The sequence below is a fragment of the Palaemon carinicauda genome, chromosome 12, assembly GCF_036898095.1.
Source record: "Palaemon carinicauda isolate YSFRI2023 chromosome 12, ASM3689809v2, whole genome shotgun sequence".
NCBI classification, from domain to species: domain Eukaryota; kingdom Metazoa; phylum Arthropoda; class Malacostraca; order Decapoda; family Palaemonidae; genus Palaemon; species Palaemon carinicauda.
In genome coordinates this window covers 152,472,673-152,494,834 of record NC_090736.1, presented here as the reverse complement: position 1 = coordinate 152,494,834, position 22,162 = coordinate 152,472,673, and the positions used below count along the sequence as shown (strand labels likewise).

Genomic DNA, 22,162 nt, shown 5'->3' with positions numbered 1-22,162 from the left:
CTCAGTCACACATCTTTGGTTGTTGCCAACTCACTAGACTGTCAAGCAGTTTCATAACGTTGCCTTCTAGTCTGCTGCTTTTGCACCAGTGAAACCCTCACTGAGAGAACTTAGCTTTTCTCGGATATGGTTCCTGTAGATGAGAAAGTGCTATTCTCCCTCCTTCTGATATTCCCTTGAGGACTCTGTCATTTGGAGAGGAGCCTTTAGCTGCTTAGCCTCCTATGGACTTTTATTCAAGCATAACATGCTTCCAGGGAGGGTATTGGTTCCACTTCAGTCGCTAACCCCGTCTGTTACCACACCTGCTCCCATAGACCTTGAGCTTTGTTGCAAGACATGCAGTCCAAGCTTAGTCCTTGTTAGAGGATTTTTTGTTTACGGAGTCAGTGTGTCACTGGGAAGACGTTCAACAACCAGCAGAAGTGACTTGTTGTGACGCAGTGCGGCAACCTCAGCAACCCGATAAGGAGTTGTCTGTACGACCCAGACAGTCTAGACAGCTTCGGGTTGTCGCTGTACTTCCTCGCTTCCCCATGGTTGACAGTTCACAGACTGTGCAGCAGTACCATGATCTTGTGTCCGGCTCCGTCAGACGACTAGCTTTTAAGAGCTCCCACAAGTCGTCGCTGTCTGGAGATTCTCAGATGGACTATGGATCTGACCAAGGAACTGGGCCTCCTGGTCAATTTTGAGGAGTCCCAGCTCGTCCCATCCCAGACCATTGTCTACCTGGGTATGGATCTTCAGAGTCGAGCTTTTCGGGCTTTTCCGTCGGCCCCAAGGATCTACTAAGCCCTAGATTGCATCCAGAGCATGCTGAGAAGGAACCGATGCTCAGTCAGGTAGTGGATGAGTCTAACAGGGACACTTTCATCGCTGGCCCTGTTCATCGAGTTAGGGAGACGCCACCTCCGCCCCCTTCAGTATCATCTAGCGGCTCACTGGATAAAGGACATGACGCTAGAGACGATCTCAGTTCCTGTTTCCGAAGAGAGGAGGTCTACTCTCACGTGGTGAAAGAACAGCTTTCTTCTCAAGGAAGTCTACCTTTGGCTGTTCAGAAACCCGACCGCCGTCTCTTCTCTGACGCATCAGACACGGGCTGGGGTGCGACTTTGGATGGACAGGAATGCTCGGGAACATGGAATCAGGAGCTAAGGACACTTCACATCTATTGCAAGGAGCTGTTGGCGGTTCATCTGGCCTTGATAAACTTCAAGTCCCTCCAGCTTAACAAGGTGGTGGAGGTGGACTCTGACAACACCACAGCCTTGGCTTACATCTCCAAGCAGGGAGGGACTCATTCGTGGAAGTTGTTCTAGATCGCAAGGGACCTCCTCATCTGGTTAAAAGATCGAAAGCTCACGCTGGTAACGAGGTTCATTCAGGGCGATATGAATGTCATGGCAGATCGCCTTAGCCGGAAGGGTCAGGTCATCCCCACAGAGTGGACCCTTCACAAGAATGTTTGCAGCAGACTTTGGGCCCTGTGGGGTCAGCCAACCATAGATCTGTTCGCTACCTCGATAACCTAGAGGCTCCCGTTGTATTGTTCTCCGATTCCAGACCCAGCAGCAGTTCACGTGGATGCTTTTCTGCTGGATTGGTCCCATCTCGACCTGTATGCATTCCCGCCGTTCAAGATTGTCAACAGGGTACTTCAGAAGTTCGCCTCTCGCAAAGGGACACGGCTGACGTTGGTTGGCTCCGCTCTGGCCCGCGAGAGAATGGTTCATAGAGGTACTGCAATGGCTGGTCGACATTCCCAGGACTCTTCCTCTAGGAGTGGACCTTCTACGTCTACCTCACGTAAAGAAGGTACATCCAAACCTCCACGCTCTTCGTCTGACTGTCTTCAGACTTTCGAAAGACTCTCAAGAGCTAGGGGCTTTTCGAAGGAGGCAGCCAGAGCGATTGCCAGAGCAAGGAGGACATCCACTCTCAGAGTCTATCAGTCTAAAGGGGAAGTCTTCCGAAGCTGGTACAAGGCCAATGCAGTTTCCTCATCCAGTACCACTGTAACCCAGATTGCTGACTTCCTGTTACATCTAAGGAACGTAAGATCCCTTTCAGCTCCTACGATTAAGGGTTACAGAAGTATGTTGGCAGCGGTTTTCCGCCACAGAGGCTTGGATCTTTCCACCAACAAAGATCTACAGGACCTCCTTAGGTCTTTTGAGACCTCAAAGGAACGTCGGTTGTCCACTCCAGGCTGGAATCTAGACGTGGTCCTAAGGTTCCTTATGTCATCAAGATTTGAACCTCTCCAATCAGCCTCTTTTAAGGACCTCACATTAAAAACTCTTTTCCTCGTGTGCTTGACAACAGCTAAAAGAGTAAGTGAGATCCACGCCTTCAGCAGGAACATAGTTTTCACATCTGAAACGGCTACATGTTCCTTGCAGCTCGGTTTTTTGCTAAAACGAGCTTCCTTCACGTCCTTGGCCTAAGTCGTTCGAGATCCCAAGCCTGTCCAACTTGGTGGGGGACGAACTGGAGAGAGTACTTTGCCCAGTTAGAGCTCTTAGGTACTATCTAAAAAGGTCATAACCTTTACGAGGACAATCAGAAGCCTTATGGTGTGCTATCAAGAAGCCTTCTCTTCCAAGGTCTAAGAACTCAGTTTCTTACCTATTCAGGCTCCTGATTAGGGAAGCACATTCTCATCTGAAGGAAGAAGACCTTGCTTTGCTGAAGGTAAGGACACATGAAGTGAGAGCTGTGGCTACTTCAGTGGCCCTCAAACAGAACCGTTCTCTGCAGAGTGTTATGGATGCAACCTATTGGAGAAGCAAGTCAGTGTTCGCATCATTCTATCTCAAAGATGTCCAGTCTCTTTACGAGAACTGCTACACCCTGGGACCATTCGTAGCAACGAATGCAGTAGTAGGCGGGGGCTCAGCCACTACATTCCCATAATCCCATAACCTTTTTAACCTTTCTCTTGAATACTTTTTATGGGTTGTACGGTCGGCTAAGAAGCCTTCCACATCCTTGTTGATTTGGCGGGTGGTCAATTCTTTCTTGAGAAGCGCCGAGGTTAAAGGTTGTGATGAGGTCCTTTAGTATGGGTTGCAGCCCTTTATACTTCAGCACCTAAGAGTCGTTCAGCATCCTAAGAGGACCGCTACGCTCAGTAAGGAAGACGTACTTAATAAAGGCAGAGTAATGGTTCAAGTCGTCTTCCTTACCAGGTACTTATTTATTTTATGTTATTTTTGAATAACTAATAAAATAAAATACGGGATACTTAGCCTCTTTGTTAACATGTATGCTGGTCTCCACCCACCACCCTGGGTGTGAATCAGCTACATGATTATCGGGTAAGATTAATATTGAAAAATGTTATTTTCATTAGTAAAATAAATTTTTGAATATACTTACCCGATAATCATGATTTAATTGACCCACCCTTCCTCCCCATAGAGAACCAGTGGACCGAGGAAAAAATTGAGGTGGTGTTGACAAGAAGTACTGGAGTACCTGACCACAGATGGCGCTGTGGTGTTCACCCCCACCTGTATAGCGATCGCTGGCGTATCCCGACCGTAGATTTCTGTCGGCAACAGAGTTGACAGCTACATGATTATCGGGTAAGTATATTCAAAAATTTATTTTACTAATGAAAATAACATATTTTGGTAGTTTATTAATTATTTCCTTGATTCATTTCCTCATTGGGCTATTTTTCCCTATTGGAGCCCCTAGACTTTGAGCATCTTGCTTTTCCAACTAGGGTTATAGCTTGGTTTGTAATAATAATAGTAATAAATAGAAAAATTCAAACATTCTCAGGATTGACAGGTCTCCAAAACTCTTGAGAGGCTTTCCATATAAATTTTTTTATGTAGTTTTAGTAGAGACTGACCAATTATGTTTCTCAGTGAATTTACCCGGAGAGGTTAGTGACATTAGTGTACTGCTTGGTATTACATACAGGTCTTAGTAGCATCCTTTTAGGTCCTATTTGTGCTGACTTTTTAACCTTCAACTCTACCTCCAGTCTCGCTTCCGTTCCACCATTGTGCTGTCTGACCTGTTCACTGCTTCTTCGTACTACCGCTGCTTGGTTTTATTGCCCAAATTCGTAAATGTAGAAAGATGTGGGTAAGGAGGATCCAGTGTCCTTGACCTGCCAACTGACATATAACACTTTGGTTATATTTGGTTTTAACTTCATCCCCTGTAATTGTACCATGCACTAATTTTAGCTGGATCTGTGAAAATCCTTATTCTACCATCACAAAATGGGATTTTTGGAGGGAGGGTAGCTTCATCTGCATATACAACTAAGTTTGTTTTCAAGGCTAAACCACATGTGAATACTGTATGATATAAAAAAGTGGACTAAGAACACTATCTTGAGAAATGCCAGTGACTACATCCTTGTAGTCAATTTACTGCTATGAAATTATGTATCTAATCCCATATGTTTTAAGTTTTAAAATAAAGGCCACACGATTAATACAGATAAAGGTAGCATTAAATTGAGTCAAATTTTTCAAACTTCATTGACCAAAATCAAGGGATATATGTACAACACTGGAAAATGTTTGTAGAGTATTGTGTTGCAGACTCCAAGGCCCTTAAAATCAATGGAGCAGATGGGTACTTTCAGTATGTACATTCAGATGTTCAAAAACTGTTTGATTTATTTTGAAGTTTTCTGGAATCCTGGCATTGAAGGTCATTGACGCCAATAGAGTTATAAAAATATGACAGTAATTGTCAGGGTTAGAGCTACCACAACTGTATTATCTAATGAAATAACATTGCCCATCCTCTAAGATATGTAAAAAGAATTAATTGCAAACTTGTGAAAAGTACAACAGTGCAGGAACTAAGAAATTAGTTTCCATAAAGAGACCAAGGAGTGAGAGGAGACACCTTCATTAACATCAAAGTTTAGTAAAAGATTTTTAATTTTAAGGGACCAAAAAGCCTAATTATTGTAGTGTACGGTAGTTTGTTGAACTTTAGAAAAACAGGACTGGGCAGATTGAGTTTTTAATGCATAATTTATTATCCAATCTTATCAAGATTTTGAATGCAGGATTCCCTCCCCCCTAAGTTTGTTCTGTAACTTTTGGAAGTTTAACTTGTCTGTATGAAATTGTAATTATAGTTTTAGGAGGTGTTATCCACCATCAAGCAGTGTGGTTAATAGAGATAGAAAGTATTTTATTATGTAGAACTTTATTCTCCTTACAAATAGTAATTTGTCGCCATACAAATAGTAATTTTATCGTTGTAAAATGGACCCTGTGATAGAGATGAGGGAAGAACTGGAGTCCACACAAGAGTGTTTATTATTGTACTGTACTTTAATGTAACATTTCATGTATGTTACAGTAAGTAGTATAAATGCATTAGAGGTTCAATTCCGATATCTTGTAGCTTCGACTGATTTTAAACTGTAAATAAACCATTCTTTAGATTGATTGAATTTTTTTTTTTTTTTTTTTTTGTGTAATATTGCATATTTGTCATTACAGAAAAAAAATGTGTTTTACAATCTATTGTATACCTTATTCAGATAAGTCTTACAGCTATGTATGGTTCACAAATTCAAGAGTAACAAAATATCTCTTATTACATCATTGTCACTTGTTTGTTGAGGATCAACTTCCATCTAGTGTTTTGTTAAGGAAAGATTAAAGATAAATGTTACTGAATGGATAAAAAGGTATCCATATTTAGGAGTTAAGGAAAATAGAAGATAAGTCATATTTAAGAAAAGGTACCTTCTGGGAAATAAGGTAAATAAGATACTGTACTGCATTTTAAAAGAAAAGGCACACAATTTAAACTGAGAAAAGCAATATACTGTGTAAGATGGGAGAAAAGGATCCCAAAGCTATAAAAGGAGGGAGGTAAATTTTGAGGGAAACTTATTTATGATAAGATAAACAAAACTAAATGCTCAGGAAAATTATGAGTACTATACTGTACATAATTTTTAAGCAGAATCATTGGCCTAAATAATAGGCTGCATATCAAAACAAAAGAAAGAACATAGATAAACTGTCACTTTTTCCATAACTTAGTAGTTAATTACACAAATACTTAATGTATGAATTTTCTGATTTCACCTTTTACAAGGTTAGAATTGATGCTTGTTCCTACACGAATAGAAACTTTTGTTCTTTAAACGTGAGGTTGATTCAGATGCAGGTGGAAATCTTCAGTTAAAACTTATGAATGAATTGTCGGTAATTTGATTGGTGCCCAGGCCCCTTCTTCAACCAAGCTAGGACCAAGGAGTGCCAGAAAGTGGCTGCGGACTTGTCAGCGGGTAGACTTATAAGCTTCCCCAAACCCCCATCCTTAGCTCACATGGATGAAGAGGTTGTAGACACTAAAACTATCGAGCTTGAGTAGGACTTAAACCTCAGTCCTGCAGAATGCTAGGCAGGGACGTTTCCAATAGGCCACCATAACCCTAATGTCCAATTATCGGCAGATGGTGCTCCCCCCTCTTGATGGTACACTGAACAGTCACTGTTCTGCTGCCTACTGACACATGTGCTATCGCCTTCTCTTGAAACTTGGCTTTTTAAAAGCCCTTTATCTCTTTTCAAACTGTTTGTGTACTGTATTCTTGTCCATGTGCAGACTTGCGGACCGGGGTGGAAGTGTCTAGAAAATTTGGCACTTAAAAGCAGCAGGGAGGTAGATCCTCATACTTTATACCTATTCATGCAAAGGCCTGTTTGTCACTTTCAGTAGGTTCCCCTTGAGGAGAGTTGAAAGTGGCAGGTGTATGGCAGGAGACAGAAGAAGGCTAAATGTGACTCCTCTTCCTCGGGCTTATTCTTGTAGCTAAAGAAATCGGCTAGACCTCTTCCTTTAACCCCTGGTACTTTACTCTCTGACCCTTCCCCTTTGGTCTCTTCGAGAGACAAGACAGGGAAGAGTGGTGACAAATTGACTCTTGGACAAGTCTTGAGGCCTGGAGAGGCTCCTCTTTCCACTATTGAAACGTGAGCCTCTCCCTCCAGAGGAATCTTCTAAAATATTAGATTTTGTTACATTTGACGATGCTGTGCTATGCCTTTGGACTACCCTGGGGTTACAGGGTACCCCTTACAGAGAAAAGTTAGACTTAGCACTTAATCCCTCAAAGGGGAATAATGTTTCAGCGTCTTATGACTTTGACATTGCACCAGAACCTAAGCTGCTGGCTGATGTACCACCCTTGGGTCAAACTTCCATGATTGACCAACCCTAGAAACAAGTTCTTCTTCTTGGAAGAAATACCGTAGTTCTTCTATGTATGATAAGCATGCTTGTTCATGCTTATCTTCAGAGCAGCGCGCATCCTCCCCTACTGATGTGTTCACTCGCAAGCAAAATGTCTCCTTTTACTGACAAATGCGCATGCATCGTCTGGATTGTCTTACACAGAATGCCCTTAATATGTGAGCTCCCTCAGTAGTGCGTAAAGTGACATATCTTTTGAGTGATCCCATGGATCCTTGCTTGCTCTTCCCAAAGGTAGAGATTTTGTTTTCTCCTGAACATGGGATTGCTATTACACTCAAGCTTTTGATGATTGCATAAATTAACTATTGGTGATGACAGGAGTCCGCATTTGAAGCACTTACCTTTTTGCACTATCGATGCATGCTCTCCTGTTCCCTTCCCAGACAGATAGGGAATAGCTAATAAGGAGGAGAGACGGCATTGCTTTCTCTGATCGCGCGCCCTCATCCCACTTCCTTGAGTTTTCCTGAACAAAAGGAAAGTACTCCAGGGATGACCATTCATGCCCCTGAGAGCGCTTGGTCTCTGGTGAAGGGGTCGGATGAGAACTTTATACAGTCCAGAAGTCTCGAGCTTTTTCTGATCCTCGTATTCAGATGCTCCTGTTCTTCAGGTCTTTCTTGCATTGTTGCACTCGGTTTACAACATCATAACCCTTGTAGGATATCATATCTTCGGCATGAAATGCATAGATGATTTAGATCCCCCATTCTTCAGAGCATTTCTCCTTCAGACGATCACCTTCAGATCCTAAGTCTTCTGATGTTGCTCATACAAGAGTTACTGAGGACACTTGCTCACCTTTTAAAATGGGTTCGAAGTGGAGGGAAAGTAATGACTTAAGACAGTGGCTAAGAGATCCTGTGGTTCATCTAGGTTCTCTCGTAGGAGAGATCATTAGGATCTCCTGTCTCCTCATTCAACAGCTGCTGGTAGACATAGAAGTTCTGCATCAAGGGCAAATTTCTCCCCATGAGATCTTATTATTCTCTGGATAGTGGTAATGGAGACAATCTTTAATTTTCGACCTTCTTCGGTGCTGGCCGGGTAGGTTGTGTGGAGAGGATGAAGATAAAATGTATGATTCCTCCCCAGAGAGGAGTGGTCTCTCCCAAGGTGACTTCCCCGATTCTGTTAAGAGGATGGTTGCCTGAAGCCGTTGGCCTGAATTGTACCGACTCTGTGCCGTGCTTCGAAGTGTTCGAGGCAACGGTTGGAACTCCCTTTGTCAGAGGTAGCCAAGGAGACAATTGACAATGTCGATATGCAGGCATCAGGACAATAGTCCCACAAGGACAAGTCTCTTCATATCAATGTTCGGAAGTTACATTAATGAATGACAATACAACTAGTGGGATTTGTCAACATAAAACGTGGCAAAGTATCAGGTTGTCTTGTTGAAGAGCTTTGTCAGTGCATGAGTGGTTAGTTCACAACGCAGTTGTTTTCTTAGCCCGGTTCTTTTCCAGCAAGAAAGTTGTCATAGTGGACAAGTTGAGTTGCAAGGTCAGATAGTTGGGTTAGAATGGTCTTTATATCCCCAAGCAGCGACAAAGCTCCTGCCTTTGTGGGGTTTTCCGACAATAGACATGTTCACAAAAAACCTCAATAAAAAGCTCTCGTTTGCTGTTCACCAGCGCCACGACTCTGCATCAGTACTCAAATATGTGTTCCAGCATCCATGGGACGGCCTCAACGTTTATGCTTTTCCGCCCTTTTGCTTTCTTCGAAGGGTTATAAACAAGGTCTTTTCAGCCCAAAAACCTTAAGTTGACTATTAGCTCTTAAATGGTCTAAAGTAGAATGGTCCCTGGACCTTCTTCTTCTACTAGTGGATGTTCCGAGAGAGCTTCCTCCGTGGCACAGTCTGCCTCTTTCGAGAGAGATACGTCAATAAATCCTCCCCTTGAGGTGTATCAGGCAAAGAGGGCCATCTTCTGTGGTTGGTGCCATCAAAGGAATATTCCTTTTGGAGCCTCTATTCCACTAGTAGCAGACTTTTTAAGCTTACCCACGCAAGAAAAGACACCTCTTAGTCTTAATGGTAAAAGGGAATCATTCAGCTTTGAGCCAGGTACTGAGACTGAGAGGAGTGAATATTTCTGAGTTTTGGGTATTATCTGTACTTATGAGGTGTATGGAGCACACCTGCCCTCCCCGCAAAATTCAACCCCCTAGCTTGGGATACAATCAAGGTATTACGGTCTTTGAAGAGAATTCCTTACGAACCGTTAGGGTGAAACTCAGTTTTTTGCTTACCTTGTCTCTGACTAAGTGGGTAGGCGAACTACACAGACTCCTGTATTTGGTTTCACATTTTGAGCACTGGAGGCAGGTCTTCTCATCCTTTGTTCCTGATCTTGTAGCAAAAATTCAAAATCCGTCGATCCTGGATTCCAGGTATTCATCTTTTATGATTTCATTGCCCAGAAAAGTAACCAGCGATTTGGATGAATTACTTATGTTCCCTGTAAGAGCTGTACAGTAAGGTACTACCTTGAAGGAACCTAGGTTACAGAATCAGTTCATAAGCATTGGCAGGTTTAAAAGTCACCAAAAATACAATCTCATTTTGGCTGCAGGAGATTATAAACCAAGCATTATGCTGTAAGTCACTGGGTCATTAGAATAAGCTAAGGTGTGCACCCATGAGCTTAGAGGTGGTTGTGCTACTCTAGCTTTGGAGAAAAATCTCTCGGTGCCTCAAGTTTTAGGCGCTGGAGCGTGGAAGCATCAGACCCCCTTTACTGCGCATTATTTACGGGAATGCACTCGCAGGTTTTTAGACATGTTTTCACTCTGCTTAGCACATCATCTAGCAACCCTAGTTCCTTTACAGGACTAAAGGTATCATGTCAAAGATAGTAATTACAGTGTAGGTTTAGGTTGAGAGTTAGTGTGTCTTGCCCTTTTCCTTCTCCCTCGGGTTATAGCTGTTGGAATCCTATGTAGCTGGATGGACTTAGATGCAAGTAAGCATCACCTTTAGCTAGCAGATTTTATATTACTATAAAATAGAAGTGTACATTCTATCATCCCACTAACGAGGGCAATAATGGATATACAGTAAAAAGGGAGAGCCCATCAAATTATTTATGTTTTACTTGACAGAGTTGCTAGTCTAAGAAAGAGATTTTCTGTTGTAACATCCTTGGTTTCCTGGGCTGTGAGCCTGATGGTACTTTCAATCCTGGTTTGTGATGTGACTAGGATGCCATTCTCGACACCTTATCAGATCCGAGATTAGCGAGCCTGCGATTTTAGCCAGTTTGGATAGGGTGCTATTCTCCGCACCTAATTAGCCCCGAGATCAGGAATCCTGTGATTTTAGCCAACCTGTTTGGTAAGAGGGACTTCCCCCCACCTAAGGATGAGTCCTATTTAAAGCCCCAGATGGAATCAAAGTGACTGTTCAGTGTACCTGTAGGAGGGGCGACGCCTCCCTTAGCTGGTAATTATCTACTACGGCCGACACCTTGTTATAAGTTTTAACTGCCGATTACCAGGTGTGCGTCAATTAATCTCCCATTTAAAGGACTCAGGTTTGTATAGTCAGGAAAAATACAAATCACTTAAAAAAATTTTTTGATACAGTATTTCTAAAACCCCAAAGCTCCTGGTGACAAAGGTGGAAAAACATACAGTATGATTATACCAAGCTTGTAAGATACTAGTTTGTGAATCTCTCTCTCCTATGCTATTGATGGATAATGAATCTTTTAATGATCTATTCTCAGCATTTGGAAAGTGGTATCCATCTGATGTGCTGTGCTGTTTGAAGGTGGTTAGTAATGATTAAAAAGGGAAACTTAGTATAGTTGTAGAAGCTGAGGGGTTATGGTTGGAATTGTTTACTACCAAAGTCAAGATATTTATATTGAGCCATAATTACTGTAAAACTTTCTTTTAATTTGTTTATGAATTGCTAATTCATTGACATACTCTAATCAAATTTTTTCAGATCTGACCGAGAAGCACATAAAGACTTGTTTAAATCAGTTTCTAAGTGGGACAAGTGATCGTTTAACGTTTCTTAGACAACTGAATGATTGTTGGACCCATCATTGCCAGCAGATGAAAATGGTTTGCAATATATTTTTGGCCTTAGATAGAGGCTATGTACTCCAGAATGCTCAGGTTTCATCTATTTGGTGAGTGAATGTTTTGCTTTTGCATTGCATAGTTGTGTTCGTCTGTTCTTACAAGATGTAATTAGTGTTCATAATGCTTTATATACAGCCTGACCCTGACATTTCTTTGTAGGGACATGGGATTAGAGTTGTTTCGACAGCACATACTAGAAGAAGTTGTCGTAGAGAATAGATGCGTTGACGGTCTATTAATGATGATGGAAAAGGAGCGTTCTGGGGAAACTATCGACAGATCCCTTGTGAAGTCACTCCTGAGAATGTTGTCATCGCTACAAGTTTATCATAAAGTCTTTGAAAACAAGTAAGTACAGTATTTGAATAGAAGGCAGACATTTCTTGACATTTACCCTTGGTACAGTACAATATTTTTATGAAGTTGAGCTTTTTTGTAAGTGACCTTTTGTTTTCTTTTCAAGTTTTCATTTATGTTTGTTTACCTTGAACAGCTCTTCAGCTGCCTTTAGCAAATTGTTTTATATACTTAAAGTCCTTGGGCCTTTCTGCTTGTCTATAGACCTTTTTTATTATTATCATATCCATTTTGTATTAATCTTTTCATTTGGTTGGCTCAAAATGTTCTAGTGTAGTATTTTTTTTATATTGAAATTTATTTACCTTAAAATACATACACCTATCCCCTTTCAAAATTTCATCATTTATAAACTTGATCCACCTCTTCCTTAGTTTGCTAGCCTGCATATTTTTTTTTCCAGTCCCCTCCCTCCCCCTCACCAATGTTGAGATTTTGGTTCCATTTGTTTCAACTTCATCTTGTCATTTGTCTATTACCCTTCATTTTTTCCCTGTATGGATTTTCTGTCCTGTTTCTTGTCTTTTAGCTTAAAGGCTCTTCTTTTCTTCTGTTACCCCTTTGAACTAATTGATTCCACCACCATGTCCTTTCTGTATGCTGTCTGTAATTATAATTGAAGAAATAAGAGAAATTAACAGAAAGTGATTAGGCTTAAGGAAATAAATTTTTCTTATACTGTATATACATAAGATATAATTTTCTTGTCAGTAAATATACTTTTTGTTTTTTTGTTTTTTTGTTTTACTAGTATTAATATAACGCTTATAAGTCATATATGTGTAATTGGCCTCCTTTATATCTTTTCTACTGGTTATTTAGTTACAAATAAAAATGAAAGTTCTATATAACTATACTTAGTGATTGATAAGCTTACTATGAGGAGCACATTGTGTGTGGCGGATAATTGGCTTTACATTGATCATGACCATTTTTCCTTGCAGATTTTTGGTTGCAACAGAACAGCTTTATTTACGTGAAGGTCAGCGATTGATGCAAGATCGTGATGTGCCCCAGTACCTTCTTCATGTCGACAAACGTCTTACCGAAGAAAATAACAGAGTACTTCATTATTTAGATATGTCTACTAAGTAAGTTCCGATAAAGCTTTTAGAACTAGAATATTTTAATATGTATACCCAAAGATATTTTTCTGGTTTTCATTAGTGAAAAGTTATACTAAGTAAGTTTCATTAAAATTTTGATAACTCAAATTTCCTAATGTGTATATACAAAGATTTTCTTGTTTTTAATTAGTAGAAAGTTATTACAACTGTATAGACAATATTTGCTCAAGTTTCCCAGTGCTAGTATTTTTAAAATCTCTACTGTAGTCTGAAAGAATTATGTTTGAAACTGTAACAGATACACTTCTTAATTTCATATCTTGTGTAATTTTAATTCATTAAACATGTTTTTCTGTTTTTTTCAGACGTCAGTTAATATACTGTGTCGAAAAGCAGTTGTTAAGCGAACACAAAACTCAACTCTTACAAAAAGGTCTCGATTCTCTTCTAGACCAAAATCGTCGCCATGACCTAACACTTTTGTATAATCTATTATCACGTATCAAAGGAGGCTTGAGTGATCTATGTACTCACTTTAATGCTTATATTAAGGTAAGTCTTGTTAGAATTTTCCCTATATAGTGTTATATTGGGTTATTAGTTTTGTTACTCATTTTGAAGCTGTATGTTGAAGAAGTTAACACTTTAGCATAATGTGTGTGCAGTCGCATCACATTCAGAGATTGGTAGTTGTAGTTACTGAAATATAGGTTACTCCTCTGTGTGATTTACAAAACTTTATTTTGGCCAATACTTGAGTTTGATTATGCAATACTTTACTGTCCTTATGTAAAGTCTGCAATGTTTAACTATGAAATACTTTTACATGAGTTAACTATGCAAATCTCGCTACATTAACGCAATGCTAAAAGGTTTAAAAAGGGAGTCTACCACAAAAGTTTAATAATATTGAAGGGCTTTTTAATTAACTACTGTAGTATACATAAGTCACTGAGGAGTAGTTGGTGTTGAAAGTTGAGTGTGTGTTAAAAAGTTTTCCTGGAATGTCATATTTTGAAAAATGTTATGCTTAAAAATGCTGCATCCTAAGACAGAAATGCGTAAACGTGCATGATGGAATAAAGTTATTTTTGTAAAACACCCTTTGTTGCATCTTGGGTGATGGAATAATGCAAAATGAGTGTAGAAGTTGGCAATCATTATCTATATTTTTCACAGTTTGGAATAAAATTGAATGAAAACCTTAGAATTACTTTAAGCCTATCTGAGTTTAACCCATTTACCCCCAGGCTCTTTGGAAATTTCCAACCTTTAACCCCCCAAGGGGTTATTTTTTCCCCAGCACATTTTGCAGTATATATTTTTTAAATTGCTCTAACAGCCTTAATTTTTGTCATAGAGAGGTCAGGTTGGTCTCATTCTCTTGGAAAATGCCTGAATTTTCTCAAAAAAATATGAAAAATATGAAAAAAAAATTTATAGCATTTTTTTGTAAGGACGTACCGGTACGTCCATGGGGGTAAAGTGATGTGTTTTGTGAAACGTACCAGTACGTCTTTTGGGGGTAAAAGGGTTAAAGGTTGAAGTAAACAATGAAACTGATTGTAAAATTGTATTTATAATTTAAGATGTCTAATCCCATAAGTTATAAAGTTACATATTTTTAATATTTTGTTTTTCCTGAAGCTTACAATAGATTTCCTTTTCAGTCGTATGGTAAAACAATTGTAATTAATCCAGAGAAGGACAAAGGAATGGTGCAGGAGTTACTTGATTTTAAGGACAAGATGGATGGCATCGTTAGCGAATGTTTTTCATCGGATGAAAAGTTTGTGCTGGCACTAAAAGAAGCTTTTGAGCACTTCATAAATCAAAGACAAAATAAGCCGGCAGAATTAATAGGTGCGTCATTTGTGTATTTGTTGTTGCTATTTATGTCCGTAGTGGTTCTGTTTCATTGTTTGTAAAGAAGTGGAAGCTCTAATCTTAACGGTTATTGCAGTGTACTTTTTTCTTATACTGATTTATCTTTTCTATGGCTTGACAGTTCGCTGCAGTGCAGTGAACTTGTATGAAATAGAGAAAGTAAATGAGGTGTTGATTAAATGTCTTTCTTTCACAAGTTTTTTCTAATACGTAAAGTTTAATGAGATATTTGCAGGAGCATCAATATGAATGCTATAAAAAATGGATACAAATTAATGAAAATATTTAGTTTGTCACAATTCTTTCATTATTAGTATAATTAAATGATGGGGTTCTCAAATAGCAAAGAAATGAGATTTACAGTTATTTCTATAGTTATTGAAAGGTAGACCAATTTACATTGTTTTAGAAAGGTTCTTCCTACCACTAAAATTTTAGATGGTTGCCTCATTTCCACAGCTAAGTTTGTCGACGGAAAGTTACGGGCAGGTAACAAAGAAGCTACAGAGGATGAATTAGAACGTCTTCTGGATAAGATAATGGTTCTCTTTAGATTTATTCATGGCAAAGATGTTTTTGAAGCCTTCTACAAAAAGGTGAAGTATTTTATTTTTTGTTTCGCATATTGTTTCCTTTGTCTAAATTTATACAGGTGAGGATACAAACCATTTGTCTTTTATGAGGATTATAATGCATGTAAGCAAGGTCACTTAAGTGGTAGGCTATAAGATTATCTGTAGTGAATCAACAGTTGTTTGTTAAATTTGTCTTGTGATGAAATTTATCTAAATTTTTCTGAATATGTAAAGCGCTGTGTGATAGTAAACAATTACCGTAGTTGTAACAAATGACGTTAAGAAGATTATGACATGTTTTGGCTTATAAAAGGCAAAGGCAAACTACATTGCGTAAATTCCACCTGAAGAATTGAAAGAAAAAGTCGATAATTTCCTGAGCTTTATAGTCAAGGACTACAAAGCTAAAGACTATAAAATTATTGTTCATCAACAATTGAGGTGAAACGCCCCTAAACTTTGATATGCTTCGAAAATGGACATCAAGTTAAATATGAGAACAGTAAAATCTACATATAATACTTTGATATGGTTAAATGAAAATGATAGCTCAAGTAATACTGGTCTATTAACAAGAAAATAAAATTGCTTGGGTAGTTTACCTTAATCAGCTGATTTGGAAAGTGTAGACGATGGTAGTCTCTATCATCTTATAAACATATACAATGGGAAAGACTAATATTCTTTTTATTTCATAACACAATGCTATGTGAATATTACCTGCATTATTATTGGATACAGTTAAATGGAACAGTTTTATACCAAAATTTTGTCAATTCTAAATACGTTTGTACTTTTTTTTTTACCACAACAACCTGGCATATGCCGGTAGTCTGGTCAATGGCGTAGCCTGAGTAGGGCATAAGTTAATGAATGTCAAGATTTTTAAGATTTTTACTTTTTCATTTACGTATATGTATGTATGTGTCTATCAGTAAAATTAACGGGTTTATAAGCATCAGGGGTGTTTATAAAACTTTGAATTTGTAAAGAAAATAAAAAGATATATATACTAGATTTCTGTATAGATTTTCTGTTTTTCAACACTGGGGGTTAGCCCTGTAATTGAACTTAGACCTTATTAGCCCCCTTGTATAGCATTGTTGGCTGCAAGTCAACTTTCTCCATCTATTTATATTCCTTGCATCTTTCCTCTTCCCCCCCTTGATATCTTATCAAATCCATCCATCTGATCTCTTGATGCCCCACACTTCTCCTACCCATCAGTGGCATGTTCTTAGATCTCTTGATTAATTCCACTTCCTCCCATCTTATGTGGCTATAGTATCTTGGATTAGCTTCCATAGCCTTATCTTTTACATTACATATTTCACACATTGTTCCTATATCTTGGCTCTCCCTCCTTTCCAGTAGTGATATTCCAGCAATCTATCTCACCATCCTCATCGCTGGTCTTTTCAACAGTCCCTCCTCTTTCCTCTTAAGTGCCTAAGTTAATTGTCTTAAAGATCCTCGTGTTAAGTCTTAATGGCATTTTCTTGTCCCAAACCCCTCGCTTCTCTCTATTTTCACTATGCTTCTTTGAAACTTCTTCCGCTTGAATATTTATTTCTTCTTGTCCTTATCTACTACTAACCATTAGCTCTGTCTTTCCTATGTTCATCTTCAATCCTTTCCTTTCTATGCTAAAAACCATTCTGTAGTTGTTTTTGTGTCTGCTATAATGACTAAATCATCAGCGAATATCAGTTCCTACAGTTCTGCATGGTTCCTTAATTCTGAAGACAAAATGCCTATAATGATGAAGAACAGGAATGGACTCAGAGGTGATCCCTGAAGGAGGCCAACATCCATAGGGAATGCCACAGTTTCCCACTAAGCTTACTAACTTCTCCTGTACTTTTCTTTCTCAAACACCAATAGACTAACCTTGGTACCCTGTTATATGCTTTTTCAAGATCCACAAAACACTTGTAAACTTCCATGAACTTCTCTGTGTGTAATTAAAGTCAGAAATTTGTATCTGAATTTCCAAATGAAATAATTGCTATCTGGTATGTAAATGGGGGACTGAATTCATTGCATATTGTGTAACCCAATTGGATACCTGTAGTGATCTCAGAGCTCATGCTGTGCAATTCTATGTCATTGAATGCCAGTTTGGTTAAAATATAAATATTTTCAAGTTTTGTGTTACTTTTAAAGATCTCTAATTAATTTAGAAATTGAGCTATGATAGTAAGCTGCAATGCTTTTAGATTTTAAATATGCTTGAAGAAATTTATTTCTCAAAGATATATTACTTAATGTATTGCAGAAGTCCTTTGCTGAAAATTTAAAAAAAAATAGTTTTTGGAGAAAAGTTTGATAGAAATATTTGTTGCCACACATACAAATCATCATGCTTTACTGCTTTCTGCCAAGCCAGGTATGGTAGTAGTTAGCTGAAAGGGTGGCAGTTAAGCCCTGCCCACCTGACTCTACTAACCTCCAACTTTGCTTTCAACCACCAGATGGTACAGAGCAGGCTTGCTTCTAGTGGCCTCGTCTGCCTGTATTAATCTTTTACTTTTAGGTAATTGTGTTGGTGGATTGTTGTGTGCAAAGGATATTAAGAAGGAAGGAATAATTTGCTGTAGTTTCCTTGATAATTGTTGCTATATGACAGATTTCTATACAAACCTGTCAATATCCACAATTTTGTTCCCGTTAGACAGTGTTCTTATCTGCTTTTTATTCCCTCGCTTGTATGGCTGTGTGACAATGACGACGTAATCCTAAGCAGGTTGGCAATCCCTAGGCTTCAGTATGCACTGTTAGATGGAGGAGGTTTTGATGCAGGCTAGTGTGAAGGGGACGGGTACTTACCTTTAGTGTTTTACCGATCCTGGAAAGGCACTAAGGACTTATCACCTGGTTGTAGTGTCTCTTCATAGTTCCCGGGGGATATCTTCCCCTTTGAGAATGTAGTCATCGGCCTATACCACTCTGTAGAAGGCAAAGTTCTTCTTTCTTCTCTGCTTCATCTTCGTAAGTTCTCTGCTCTTACTTGGAGAAAAATGCGCAGATGTCATTGAAGAAGCCCAGGAAGTCCGTTTGATAGAATGATGGGCTCCTACCATTTCTCCCCGTGGGAGAACCAATGCTCTACCATGAACCTTCCTTCTTGAGTAGGTGCCCAGATTTATCCCGTTGCGGTAAGAAACATTCTTCTTACAGCAATGGAAGGAATAAGAGAAGAGATTCTAGAACAGTTTTTTTTGGTTTCGTGGCACAATCAGATGTGCTTTTCTGTAGGTAAGGAGACGAAAAGACATAGTTATTGTTTTTAAAATATTTTTTATTTTAATGGTTCATTACTTCTCATATAATTTATTTCTTTCCTTATTTCCTTTCCTCACTGTGCTATTTTCCCTGTTGGAGCTCTTGGGCATAATGCATCTTGATTTTCCAACTTGGGTTGTAGCTTAGCTAACAACAACAACAACTAATAATAATAATACTGGATTTGAGTGCAAAAAGTCAAACATATTGGATGTATCCCAGCTCTTAGGTTGTCAAGGGCACACTTCTGAAAGACAAGAGTCTGGAAATGACAGACGACCTCTGCCCATTACTTGCATAAGTATACCCATAGGTCCCTGGATACCTGTGGCAGTTACTCAACACATCTTGTAGCAAGCCTACTTCATGGGATAAGTGACAAGTTGTCCAAGACAGTAGTCATGATGTAAGACTGGAATGAGAGGATAGAACAGTTGTTCATTTCACCTCTTCATTCTTCCCCTTCCTTGGGGTGAGGCAATTGTTTTGTTCTTTGCTGGATCATATGCTAGATGGGGGTAAGCCACATAATCGAGCTTATTTTCTTAAGTTTTGTTTAGACCCCATCCTCCCTGATGAGGGCATGGCCAAATGTACCCAAACCCTTTTTTCTTGAAGGATTATACAGTATATTCTAAAAATACTAAAAATTTTCTATAATTTATATTTTTCCTAGCTAAACAAACCTGAGTCATATGGGGTTTCTACTATCACGTTTTCTACGACCAGCCAATCAAAATTTTGGTTGATTTTGTCGTGCTTCGTGCTGGTTCTTTGCGCAAGGAGCAAGTTGCTCACAGCGTCTCCTTACAACCCTCACCTGGTCAAAGACTTGGGGGGCGGTTGAGGCATGACCTTTGGTAAATGACTCAGGTTCTTGTACAGGACTGAAGTGCTTTCATATTTCTTAGGAAAGTAAACCAGTCAGTTTAGTTATAGGAACTTCCTCCCTTCTATGGATAAGTCTTCTATTAAAGGACGATGGCTTGTATTCTTGTAGGAACAAATCCCAAATTTAAAAAGTAATTTGCATCTTTGTAACTATATAAACGTAGTCCTTCAAGTTACACTTCCTACCCCAACCACCCACCAATTCTTATGTTCAAGGTCAAAGTGGGACCTCAGTGCCCGGTTGGGTAGGTGAGCTACCTGCCACCCTCCAGCTAACTACCGCCACCTCGTTAAGTTTCAACAGCTGTATCCAGCTTTTCTGGCAGCATACTCCTATTAAGGGACTGGTTTGTGTAGTTAGTTGAAATACAAATTTAAAAATGTAAGTTTAATGAATTCTCTTATTTATTTTTTTTCAGGATTTGGCAAAGCGGTTATTAGTGGGTAAATCGGCGAGTGTAGATGCTGAGAAGAGTATGCTAAGTAAACTAAAACAAGAATGTGGTCCAGGGTTCACAAGTAAATTAGAAGGCATGTTCAAGGATATGGAACTGTCTAAGGACATAATGCTTGCCTTTAAGCAGGTGAGGCTCATGTACACTTGTTAGTAAAGAATAAATTTGTAAGAAATACTGCTTTATATTGGCCAAATTTTACAGACTTTTGATTGCTTAAATCTTTAGAAAGCTTAATAACAATATATGTTGAAATGCAATTTCATTCCATCAATGGTGGCAGCTTTGCTTATTGTGGCACTATTGTTTAGGAAAGGTAAATACTTATTCTCTCAATGAAAAAGCTCAGTACAGTATTATATGTTATTTAACTTTAAGCCATATCAATTAAATTTTACTGTACTTGAACATATTAAGGAGGAAGAAGGAATGGACCATTGAAATTTTGAAAGTGGCTAATAATGCCAAAGAACCAATTGTTAACTTGACAGGGTATAGAAAGAAAATTTTTTTGATATTATATGGAATCTTATTGATCCAAAAACCCTTTTTGTTCCGTAACCGAAATACAAACCACGCTATTTACATTGGGTTTACCTTTTAGCACAGCTGAAATGACGAGCCAATAGTTTTAACGAGGGTTAATTACCCCCGCGCTAGTTAGCGGGGGGTAGGGGAAGGGTAGCTTGCTACCCCCCCCCCCACACACACACACCGGTGACTTGCTTCACTTCACTTTTGGCTCGGCGATGAACAGACGTGTCTGTCCATCGTCCTCGTTAACAGCCTTTAATCTTTTTTCTACTTTTTCTCTACAGCTTGTGTGTGTGTTTGAAGTTGACTACCTTTATCTTTGCTATGCGTACGTGTCCTGGTATTGCCGGCCGCCCTTGTGGGACCTTTATGTCGACCTTGGATACGGATCCTCACACCCTTTGCCCTCAGTGTTGGGGCTGACGGTGTGACCAGGAAAACGTGTAGTGAGTGTAGGGAGTGGTCTGCCTCCCAGTGGGAGAGGTTTGGCCGCCGATGTAAGAAGTAGTCCAAGAGAGACCGTTCTCCTTCGGGGGTTGCCTTGAAGGAGGAAGGTTCTCGGGACTCTTCTTTCGTCGCCCAAACCTCCTCCGAAGCTCCCCCTCGTCCGGCTCCTAAGGAGAGTCGGCCGAGTGGTAGCGCAGGCCCTAGTTCTGTTTCCCGACCTTGGGTGGGGGGAGAGGGCGTCGCCTCCCATAGCGGGCCGGTTCCCCCTCCTCCTCCGGGGGAGGTTATTGATAATTCATTGTCTAATGATGATCTTTTACAGATTTGGGCTTCCCTGGGGCTTAAGGGCTTGCCCTCCAGGGTTGCCCTGATTGACCTTGTCTCGTTGGGGGCCGCCGTTAGCAGTCGCAGGCGGTAGCAGAGGTAGACCCTCTGTCTATCGTCGACGTCGTGGTGGCAGAGGCCTCCGACGGGTCGGGGCAATCCTCTGCAGGTGCAGTTGAGGGAGGATGTTGGTGCTGACGGCTCTCCTCCCCTTTCCGTACATCCTTCGAAGGGGGAAGCGAGTCCTACGGGCTCGTCTGCTGTCCAGCTTCCCCAGCTTCCCTCTAAGGGGAGTGCCTTGACTGAGACTCCCCTTCGGAGGACTGATGGTCCTGATGATCTTCCCCGTGGCCGCCTTCGCCGTAAGGCTCACCGTCCGCTGCGTCGCAAGGGCCTCCCATCCCCTTATAAGGGGGTTAAGGCGCCTTTTTGGATCTTCTTCCTCCGAAGGGGACTCTCCTCGTCGTATTCAGCCTACAGCTCCTGCTCCTTTGGACCTCTCTGCGGACCGGTCTCCTACTCCTGCTAGAACTTCACCTTCTGGGGACCTTGTCACCCGACGGGCAACGGTCCCTTCGGGGCAAAGGGATTCTTCCCTTTCACGTGCAGCGTTAGCGCACAGGCGCTCTCCTGCTCGTCAGCGCTCTCCTGCTCGTCAGCGCTCACCTGTTCGCCGGCACTCTCCTGATGTGTTCGCCCTTCTCGCCAGCGCTCTCCCGAGGACTGTGGTTCCTGAAGAGCGCTCAGCGCGCCAGCGTTCCCCTGCTCGCCCTTCTCTGCAGTGTTAGCGCACAGGCGCTCTCCTGCTCGTCAGCGCTCTTCTGATCGTCAGCGCTCTCCCGTTCGTCAGCGCTCTTTTGAGGATCATCGCCCTTTTGCTCGCCAGCGCTCCCCTGTGGTCTCTGAACATCCTGCAGTCCCTGTTGGGCACCCTGCGCGCCATCAGTCTCCTGAGCTCTCTCGCGAT

General features: G+C 40.4%; 1 protein-coding gene across 2 annotated transcripts in view; it reads left to right on the top strand.

Annotated features, from left to right (window-relative positions):
- Positions 1-22,162, top strand: part of Cul4 (cullin 4) — a 51,439-nt gene that overhangs the window by 15,167 nt on the left and 14,110 nt on the right. Inside the window, exons 3-9 of one of the 2 annotated variants that reach the window (XM_068384615.1) lie at positions 11,231-11,420; positions 11,533-11,721; positions 12,675-12,821; positions 13,163-13,349; positions 14,468-14,660; positions 15,144-15,280; positions 19,855-20,019. In XM_068384615.1, the coding sequence (XP_068240716.1) occupies positions 11,231-11,420; positions 11,533-11,721; positions 12,675-12,821; positions 13,163-13,349; positions 14,468-14,660; positions 15,144-15,280; positions 19,855-20,019 (1,208 nt within the window). Of the gene's footprint in view, positions 1-11,230; positions 11,421-11,532; positions 11,722-12,674; positions 12,822-13,162; positions 13,350-14,467; positions 14,661-15,122; positions 15,281-19,854; positions 20,020-22,162 lie in introns of both variants that reach the window. The other variant, XM_068384614.1, reaches the window with a different exon arrangement.